At 40.1% G+C, this 11,367-nt stretch overlaps 1 protein-coding gene across 1 annotated transcript; it reads left to right on the plus strand.

Moving 5' to 3' along the window:
- Nucleotides 1-3,073: 3,073 nt before the first annotated feature.
- On the plus strand, nucleotides 3,074-3,385 carry Smp_196830 (hypothetical protein; the record flags this gene model as incomplete). The annotated part of the gene is given in 2 exon segments (XM_018793748.1): nucleotides 3,074-3,268; nucleotides 3,272-3,385. Coding segments are annotated over 2 exon segments (309 nt in total).
- Nucleotides 3,386-11,367: the final 7,982 nt, after the last annotated feature.

An 11,367-nucleotide genomic window follows, 5' to 3' on the forward strand; every position in this document is an offset into this window, starting at 1 on the left:
TTACTCCTTCTACCCTTCGCATTCATCTTGACAATTTCATCTGGTGGTGCCTAAATGGTTTGTGAACTTGAACCGGTGCAGATATGTGTCAAGTTCTACACTGGCTATGTCTGATTGTCTTACAGTCGATGAAAATCAATGGACAGAAGTTTTAATTGATTAAGAAATCACTTCAAAACATAAATAAAGCGACACTTGCAACTTGTATCACTCAATATATTTAACAATAATGGTGTGTATAGCATTCACCGTTACTATTGATAATAATTCTGGACGAATCCATTAGAACAAATGAAATATTAACGTTAGTTATCGATGAAATGAAAGACAATAACTTCTGCAGGTTAGAAATGCTAACAGAGAATTTCTACCACATCATTCAAATGGTGACACAGAATATCAACACGAATATACAAACATTGAATAAGACAGGCGAGGCACAAATGGAAGTGACCTCAATAAAGAAGAACCGATAAAGATGTTGAGTGTTTCAAGAAAGATGCAGAGTGAATTTTTGTATGCAATCATGATTGATAAGAAGCAATGATTCTGAGTAGCTCAGTCATCTTATGTTGTCGTTATTAGACTTCGATTGTAATCTTTTTGACTGATTAACTACTGATGCATATTTTTGGATGGGAAGTAACGGTTCGATTACACAAAATTCATCGCGCACTTAATATAGGGACTATAATCGTGAAATTTTTATGACTTGTAACTTGCTGCTTAAATGTAGAACTGAACGAGTTATGAAACGAAATCATCATACCGATGAGATATATGTACATGACGAAAGAAGTAAACTACTCTTTCTCACAACTGAGTTTAATCGTCACTATATTTGGACTGTTCTATGTAAATCTTTATTGTACAACAAACACTCAAGAAACTCTGAAGAGAAACATTTTATGACCCAGCACTTTGTAAATGTGAAAACGTCTACAGAGTGTTTTCAATAATCTTTATCAATTCTGGTTAGAATTGTAGGTCAGTAATATAAAGTCGACTGAGTCAGAGAGATAAAATTTATTGTTCTCCAGTGAACCGATAATGACATCGATTTCTATCGGATGCACTGGTGAATCGATAATCTTTAGAAACCAGACCTGATAAATATTCTGCGATTGTGTAGTAGACTAGTAGTAGAACGTGCCAACACATTACTCTGGATAAAACACTGTGTGGACATTCATTACTGAATGCTTGAGAATTGATACGACGCATCTGGTAACCTAAAACTGGTTTTTTGAACACTCTCAACTAGTCGTGACCCTCGAAGACAATAAGCCTTGTTTTCTCAATAATAAGGCACTTACAGCCTCATAACTATTTCACAGCATTTCTAATCGTTGTGTGAAATATTGGACGAGATTTTATCATAAACAATCAAGACTACACACAGTTCTACTTTTACAGGAAAGTTGTCGGAAGTTCTGCCGACAACCACTCTAATGGGATTTTATTCGCTTCATCTAGATAGGAGGCTTTTCATTGTTGGGTGTCGAACTCCGAGATGTCCACATGGTAACCATAAGGACCAATTTATATTCTCTAATGGGAAACATTTCAATCTTGGGTTTCGGATGATTAACACAAGGAGCTCTTTCATGTGTGGTGCTTAACCGTATATTTACCTATTTCACTTCACGTATGTTACATGTCAATCTCAGGGAGTTTCATAGCAGTGGAGATAATTAAAGAACACACTGTGAAATGTAAGGAAGAATTGAAGACATTAATTTGTACATGAAAATGCGAGATGGGAAACTGGGTATATGTTCAATCAACTGTGTCGAATCAGGTTTCCAAATACTCATCTCGATTTATGCAAAAATTACAGGTTGAGGGACGTGATTTTTCAATTGGTCAATATCGAAATTCTAATCTTGTCTAGTATTTTGATTGGAGAGTTGATTCGGCAGTTCTTAGTGTTATTGCCTGGCGTTGTATACAGTATGACGAAGCTTCGACTCATCTGTTTTTGTAGTTGAGGTTAATAATAACAATAATAATAATTTATTCTGAAATAACAGTTTGTTACATGAGACATGCCAGTTTACAAGCAAAATCAAATTGTTACACAAGTTACAATTTTCACTGTTGAAAATTACTCAATTGGGTTGATATTTCATAAGATGTGAATGCAAATGGATTTCGTAAGAAACATGTCAATATCACACTTGGCGCACTTTATGAAAGTAGCGTTGCAACACACATCTGATGGTGAAGAACAGATACATGCGAAGTTGCGGGCTTTAAGAAGCTTCGACCTCATATCCCTCTGGAATATTTGAGGCTTTAATAACGGTGTAGGACGAAGTCACTCGTGCCATGTCTGTTTTCGGTGGAGTATCTGCAGGAGGCTGAAAAAGGTGTAAGAAAAAGGAAGGACGAAAAGCAGAGCACACAATATTCACTGAGGAATATTTAAGGTATAACCATTTAGTCTATTTGTCTGTTACTGAAATACTTATTAGGTAAGAACATACTGATGTGTTAAAGAAAAATAAGTGTGGGCAAGGTATGAGTGGATAAGGAACTGTATAAATGAAGGTAGTTCAGAAGGAAGTATGGAATTGTGTAATTATAAAATTACTTCTGGCAGGTTCTGCTGATTCAACCCAGTGCATGTATTTTTATTGTAACTGATTTATTTATCCATTTCATAGGATAATGAATCAAGAAACAGTTGATCCTTTTTCATTTAGAAAAGTCTTCTTCTATTCACAGGATGGTTCATGTATTTGTCATATGGCTCAGTCTTTTAAATGTTGTCCTTTACACTGAATAAACGGAAGTTCTATAGATTTGCGCGTACACACACATACACTTCGGTTTAGTATTAGTTTTGAAGAATGTCATGATGTTTGTACATGAAATCAACTTATAGTCTAAGCACATAAACTATTTTAAAGTAAAAATCAATAGAGACTAAAGTGTTAAAATACCTTCAAATCATTTAGTGAGAATACTTTGAACTGTAATACGGTCTTGTTTTTACACTTTACATATGACACTATATATTTAAACACAAATTAGATGTTATCAGTTTGTATATGACAAATAAATCGAAATGTCATTCATTTTAAAGTTATTCATCATCTTACACTTCAGAATTGGTTATCTTTTTCTCTATGCATACGAACTGGTTTCAATATTGTTGACAAAAGTCAAATCAACATTAATGAACCTAATGGACCGAATAAACTCCGAGGTACTGGTCGTCAACTGCCTACCTGTCTCTCTTATTCCCTATGATCGGAAATTTTAGTTAAAGGCACTGGAGTATCTATTTGAGAACCTTTGCATTACGAGCCAACGGCGAAAATACGCTTTTGCTTTGGAAACTTTATCAGGAGTTCGCATGTCGTTGTTTGTGAGGTAGTCTTCAACCATAATGTATATAATGTCTATGATCGATACAAGGAGGCAATGCTCAAACATTTCCACCCATCGAGGGAGGAACGATTGAGGACATTATTAGCATAGCACCCACTGGTTGACACGAAACGAGCCATCGTGTCACGCGCCTGCAACCTCTCACAAGACCCACTGTTATGACTTGACCTAGCCGTCGTCAATCGTTATGTCTTGATCAAGGTCGTAGCTAATTTGTTATGACCTCACGAATTAAACAAGGACGTAACTTGCGTGAATTATCCGCCAATAGAAATACGACTTCTACGACCTTCACACTGTGACATCGACGTTCGATTAGTATGAGTAATCTAGCGTCCTTATTAGTCCTTAATCCGCCTAGCCCGTCCACTTGAGTCCAGAACACTAATAGCAGCCTCGGCAATATGAATCGTTTATTTCAAGCATACTTTGTTTACATATCAGACAGGTAGGCCACATCATACCATAAAATAGAAAATAATATTTGTACAAAACCAAGCCAAATGAGGCTGTAAGCGTGGGAGACAATAATCAAGAAACTGAGCATAACATAGGAACAATAAATCATATAATAATAATCAATAGGTCAAAATGAAGCTTACAATAAGATGAATATAGATATAGATGATCTGGTTACTGAATAGTTGTACAATAGGAGTATACATAGAATAATAGTCCAATAATAGGTCCCGCAAGTTATCCGTACTTACTTCTTCCCTCGTATATAACACCCACGACCCGATTTCGTTAAATAATTACGGCTCAAATCTCTATCAGCACAAATACAACCGACGATTACGGCTCTGCTCGAAGAGAAACCACTTAATCAGGTGGCCCTCATAAAAGGTAAGATATTGGCAAGGACTAGCACCTGAGTCAACTATATAGTTGCCTCAACCTCATGCTCGAACGTAGATCTCGACGCTAATGGTGCTTCGGCTCTGAGTGACAAGAGTGGCTGTATTCATATCCGTCTCATTTTCTGAAACCGATCCAATATACCAGAACCCTAAGTCCCCCGAGCCAAATCACGCTCCCGTCAAGCCGTACCTACTCGATCCAAGCGGGCATCTTCCAAGCCACGCCGAAAGGCGGCTTCGTAAGCGAGTTCTGGTTAAGGCTGTGCCCAGTCACTCCTACCATTGGCACACGACAGCTTACGTTCAGCCCGAGCAATCGACGACAGTATCTCTGGGCGTTCGTCATTGCCGATGTTCCCACAGCCATACTCGGTATCGATTTGCTACAGCACAATGAATTGCTAGTCGATTCATGTAGGCTGCAGCTAATCACACTTATTTTGCTTTGACACATTGGTATGCTCTTGCCTAATAAGTATTTCAGTAACAGACAAATAGACTAAATGGTTATACCTTAAATATTCCTCAGTGAATATTGTGTGCTCTGCTTTTCGTCCTTCCTTTTTCTTACACCTTTTTCAGCCTCCTGCAGATACTCCACCGAAAACAGACATGGCACGAGTGACTTCGTCCTACACCGTTATTAAAGCCTCAAATATTCCAGAGGGATATGAGGTCGAAGCTTCTTAAAGCCCGCAACTTCGCATGTATCTGTTCTTCACCATCAGATGTGTGTTGCAACGCTACTTTCATAAAGTGCGCCAAGTGTGATATTGACATGTTTCTTACGAAATCCATTTGCATTCACATCTTATGAAATATCAACCCAATTGAGTAATTTTCAACAGTGAAAATTGTAACTTGTGTAACAATTTGATTTTGCTTGTAAACTGGCATGTCTCATGTAACAAACTGTTATTTCAGAATAAATTATTATTAATATTAATCGATACTTCCTCGAACAGCGAATTCGTGGGCTTTAAAGCTCACACAAACGCGTGCCGAATCACAGGTTTATTTCATCGCTGTGACGATTCATCCCACGCTTTATTCCGAAAATTTCCCAAACCGACTAAACCTCTCGAAGAGATCCCATTACTGACCAATCTTGTGGTACACCACATAGTCACCCGCGGACCCCCAGCCACGGCAAAACCTCGCTGACTGGCAACGGACAAATTAACTTTTGCCAAATGTGAGTTCGACAGTTTACTGGCTACTAGTATTATTCGTCCTTCTCACAGTCCCTGGGCCTCACCTCTCCGTATGGTTCGCAAAATGGATTGGGTTGGTTGAAGACCATGTGGAGACTACCGAGCATTGAACGTAGCTACACGTTTTGGTATCTACCCCATTCCCCGCACACATGACATCACGACATCACTCAAGGACACGACTATGTTTTCTAAGATCGATCTGGTACGAGCATATAGTCAGATCCTAGTTGCCCTTGAGGATATCAAGAAAACCGCCACCACGACTACTTTTGGTCTGTCTGAGTTCCTACGAATGCCATTTGGATTACGGAATGCCGCTCAAACTTTCCAAAGGCTTATCGGTAGCATAGTACGAGACCAAGATTTTATTCGCGTCTATATTGATGGTCTGATAGTCCAATCATCAAATGTAGATGGACACTATCAGCATCTAATGCTCCCATTCCAGAGTATTTCGGATAACGTAATAATAGTCAACTCGGATAGGTGTGGACTTGGCAAACCGGAAATAAAATTCTTAGGTCACATTATCAAGCAAGAGGGTATTTTACCTCGTGAGGACAAAGTACGTGCAACAATGGAGTTCACTGTACCGCCCTAACTCAAAGAACTGAAGGCATTTCTCCGTTTGGTTTGCTTCTACCGACGTTTCATCCCACACTCGACAGAACAGTTGCGACCATTAACCGACTTACTTCTCTGCAGTCCACGCAAATTGAAAATTAACGATGCCGCGTGTACTGCTTTTTCAAAAATCAGAACGGCACTAGCTCAATCCACACTCCTAACCCATCAGTCACGCTTAGTATAGCTTTCGATGCATCGGATTTCTCCATAAGAGCCGTTATGCAACAGAACATCTCCGGAAGTTGGAAACCTCTCGAGGTTTCCTCACGACACCTCGTTCCCGCGGAGACGAGATATAGCGCTTTTGTTCGAGAACTGCTAGCAGCCTACTGTGCCATCAAACAATTCCGACACGCAGTAGAAGGTCGCAATTTCATCCTATTCACTGATCACAAGCCTTTAACTTATGCTCTGGATGCAAAGTCTGACTGCTATTCACCACGAGAGTGCGTACATTTGGACTATATCTCTCAGTTCACAACAGACCTTCGTCACGTTCAAGCCTAGTCAAACTATGTTGCCGATGCTCTGTCACGTATCCAGGTGAATGCAATTACTTTGCCCGTGATTGATCTCCCTGTTATGGCCGTCGCTCAAGCAAGTGATCCTTCATGCACAGAAGCACAACATTCTACATCCCTTCAGTGCAGTGAAGTATCCTTAGCTACTTGTTCAGGTACTATCTTATGTGAGACTTTTACTGATCTTCTCCAACCCATCGTACCTTCTGCTAATCGTCGTCTTGCCTTCAACGCCTTGCATGAACTGTCTCATCTAGGTATCGCAGCTACATTACATCTCATCGCAGCACAATACGTCTGGCCGTCCATGAATAAAGATGTTCGTGTGCGGATAAAGCAATGCTTACAATGTCAACTTTCAAAAGTGTACAGGCACGTAAAGGCCCCCATTGGCACTTTCACTACGCCTGACGCTCGCTGCGGACACGTCCATATAGACATTGTGGGCCCATTGCTACCATCGAACGGGTATGATCACATACTCATGTGCATCGATTGTTTCACAAGATGCCTTGAAGCTATTCCCATGACGTCTATTACGCGGAGACAGTTGAACACTGCTTCGTAGAACGATGGGTAGCGCTGTACGGTTGTTCCTCAACTGTCATGACTGACCGAGGACAACATTTGGAGTCCGAACTACTCTCCCTGCTGACCTAGCTGCTTGGTAAGGAACGCATACGCACTTCTGCCTACCACCCAGCATCAAATGGTTTGGTTGAACGGTTTCATCGCCAACTTGAAATAATTTGGACGAAACGTTGCCACTCGCCCTTATAGGTATCAAAACGAGCTTAAAGGAAGATATTCGATGTTCTGCTGCTGAACTTGTATACGGTACGACATTGCGTCCTCCTGGGGAATTTTTCACACAACAGAGCGGTAACGATTTTGGTAAATCAGACTACGTCCAACGATTGTCCGAGTATATGCGAACAATGCCTCCAGTGTCAACTCGAATACAGCATCGACAGGTCTCTCACCCTGGAGAGTTATCTACCTGTTCACATATTTTCATACGAATAGATTCGGCACGCAAACCTTTGCAACAGCCTTACGAAGGACATTTTCACGTGATTTCTCGTCATGAAAGGACCTTCAAAGTTGATGGACTCGGCCGCGTCCAGATAGTCAGCAATGGTAGTCTCAAGTCAGCACATATCGATGACAATGCCCTAACTGATAAGCTGGGACTCAATGCTAGACCCACCAAACCTACAAGCGGGATACCTAAAACCACTTCGGACCCCGCACTGGATACATAACGGACCAACAACAGGTTTCAGCCGCACCATCTACGGACGAGACTTATGTTTCAGGTCCAGATCCGCAGATCACACCGCCCTTGACTTTGGATGAGATTGCAGTCTTATGAGGAACGAACGAGACTACAGTCTCACGTTCCGGTCGCCGAGTACACCTACCTGTTCGCTTTCGTTAATAAACTCTCACTCAACAACGGATATGGTATAGGACCCTATCCATGAATGCTACACCTTTGTCTTTTCATTTGATTTTTTATCCTGAGCCCAAGTATCCGACCATCTCCCAATCGGTACCACTGACTTCAGCCAACTGGTTTGATAACCCATGCTCCTGTCAACGCACTCAGTCGATGTTTTCTAGCTCCGAATACATCAGGCATACGTATGGTCTCGAACTTGGTTGTTATTGTGGCTTTTGGCTGCCTGGCTCAATATGGTTACGTCCTACATCTGCAGCGCTTTCTGGTCCGGACCCCTACGAACGCAAACCCCATATTCTGCATGGAAACCACCCTGGTGTGGCGCGCTACGTGTCGAAAGTGTAAACCCTTCCTAGCACAGGGCTCCCGTTGTGACCTAATTTTATGAAGCGAATACGATTGGTACAACGGAAACAATTATTAGCATAATCAATTGTAGCTGTGATTGTTTCACTCCACCTGTTTGTTCAAGTGTACCAAAAAACACTCCTCCGTTGTTTGCGACCTGATAGGAACTGGTGTATGCTCAGTAGTCTCGCTTGTGGATTTGGCACGATCTCAGTATTCTTTCGATATCATGAGATCGCCAACAAATATATCTCATTACAACCGTCCACTACCTTCCGGTTTTCGACCAACGGAGATATCCAACCTAATACCTGGCACGTGGTATTCCTGTAGTGGTGATCACAGTCAGACGCGACTCGACGCCGACTACAACATGATTTAAACAACTATATTCCTCTGCTCTTTTGTACTCTCAACCAAGTTGATTTCACACAAACGATCATGTTTAAGCTATCTATAAATAGCTCCGACAAACAAGATAGCCATAATAAAAGCCTAGTGGTAGATGTCAAATGGAAATTTCGCGAATAAAAATCAGAATAAATTAAGTCTTTGTAAAGAATATAATCAAAATATATTCTTCAACTACCAAATCTTATCAGTGCTGAGATGATAAGTATGTATTTAAACTACAGAGAAGGGAAAATGAGGCAATTTTTGAGATTTCGAAACCTGTTCAGACTGATAACGTGAAATGTCATTAGTCGTAAGAAAGTCTTAGAACTAAATAGCTTCCCAAGTTTTTGGTACTGACGCTGACCATAATAAATTAACTGGTCACCCCCTGACAAAAAGTACTCTGCCAAGCGACTGTACCAGATCGTAGGTAGCTAGACTGCCGTAAGTGCATTCATCGATAACTGGTTAGCTTGTTCTTACACTCTACATTACAGCAACATTTATTCGAAATTTGCATTAAAAACCCATATTTTTTATTTCGGTTCGCATTAGCTCTAGTTTAAATAAATTGGAACATATTTCGTTTAGTAACGTTGTTGACACAAATCTTAATAACGGAGGGACCTAATTACTTACGCCACCACCAGAAGATTATATGTAGACAAGCTAGTTAGTGAGTCTACACAATATCCTAAACCCTTATAAATGTGCAAAAACTGAAGGTTAAAGAAAAAGAGACAGCATTCCAGGATTATTGTGAGATGGTAGTACTAGATAATTAGTGGAAATGATTGTGGAAAAGCTCAGGTATTCTCAAATTATGCTAGCAATGTACATACCAAAGAGTTACCCTAAGCTTCAACTCGTCAACCTAACTAAATTGGTGGTATGTCGTTTCTTTCAAAATATTTGGAAGGCGTTATTTAAGCATCTGGACAAATACCGGATTCATACTGGAAAGCACCACGGGTTTCGAAAGTTTTACTGGTGTATCACAAGCACTTTATAGACTGTGAAGTGTGGTCCTCTCTTCAGATCAAATGCTACCTACAGATGAATTCTTGATTGACTACAGCAGGGTTTTTGACAAAGTTCAACGTAGGGTCATCAGTCAAGCTAAAAACCCCTTGATTTTTTATACAGTGTTCAATGTTCCTTAATTCGAGTATTGAACGTAGCTATCCACCGCCTGAAAAGTTATAAGAGGCTATTGAAAAAGGTTTTAAAAACTGCAAATAAGCTGATTTCCGGAATCTCATAGCCCTAAAATGACGATAGACTGGCTAAACTAAACCTATTTAGTTTCAGACTTCAGTTATAAGGATAATAGCTCGATGGACCTGTATTAATCCTTGTAACTCGTTTTTCAGAGAAGGTCCAGATTTTCCTTGAAAATGTCATCTGATGGGGTTGATACCACCTTTTCAAGTAAGGCGTTCCAGTCATTATCTACGTGATGGGAAAGATGAAATTTTGTTTTGGGTTTTAAGATGGCGGTTTACGAACCTTCTTGCTATGGCTTCGGAGATGATTAGTTCTGGATGGAGTGAAATATAAGATATAATGATACTCAAATGGTTATTAAAGTTACAGAGTGCCAGTATAAAGTCACCTCGTGTTGCACGATACGATAAAGAGAAAAAGGGCTGGCGTTTTGAGCGCTGATCGTAAATGGGTTGGGAAAAAACTACTAACTTTGTTCCTGCATGCTGAACACGCCCGAGGATTGTAGCATCCTTAGTAAAACATTGACCAGCTGCTCGGACACAGTACTCTCGGTGTGGTATTACTTAGGTGGGGTTTAAAATCTGAAACATCTCCTCATCAAAGCATTCCGATGCTCAGAGAAGTGACCATAACTCCCAGAAACCCTTGTCATATAGGAGAACCAGGAGTGACTTGATCACAGTTTTTAAATTACTTAGTGATAACTATGTAACTGAGATAAACTCATTTCCCTTGCCTTCTAAGACAGAGAACTTGCGAGTAAACTCTAAGTAAGTTCACAAGCCCAGAACAAATTACTCACTTCCCCATCTAATAATCATTTAAAAGAACTCACTACCTCAACACGTGATTAAAGCCTCATCTATTAAAGCATTCCAAAGAAGGCTAGATCAAACGGGAGGCCAACACCACCACGATTTACAGTGGCTAATCAGCCTTCTGTCACTCCCGAATTGAAACAGAAGAATGAAACTGACCTAGTTCACATCCCTGATTTTTCTGAAGGTCACTATGCGCGAAAAGTAAGTGATAACTTGCATTCGAAAATGTTCAGTTGAACGCACTCACACTCACACTATTCGATTGTCCTAATTTCACACCTGTAATTTTACAAATCTATTTTGATTATTTTCAATATTTAGTGTAAGTTCATCATCCAGAGAATCGTTAACCATTAGCTAGATTTTTCCGTATGTTTTTATCGCATCTAGGGCAAAGTAAACTTCTTTAGAATATGAAAAAGCACTTAAGCTAGACGCAAATAGTGACTTGTTTGTATATTAACCGACTGTTTATTTTCAAGT

The sequence above is a fragment of the Schistosoma mansoni genome, chromosome 1 (assembly GCF_000237925.1).
Source record: "Schistosoma mansoni strain Puerto Rico chromosome 1, complete genome".
Classification (NCBI taxonomy): Eukaryota; Metazoa; Platyhelminthes; class Trematoda; order Strigeidida; family Schistosomatidae; genus Schistosoma; species Schistosoma mansoni.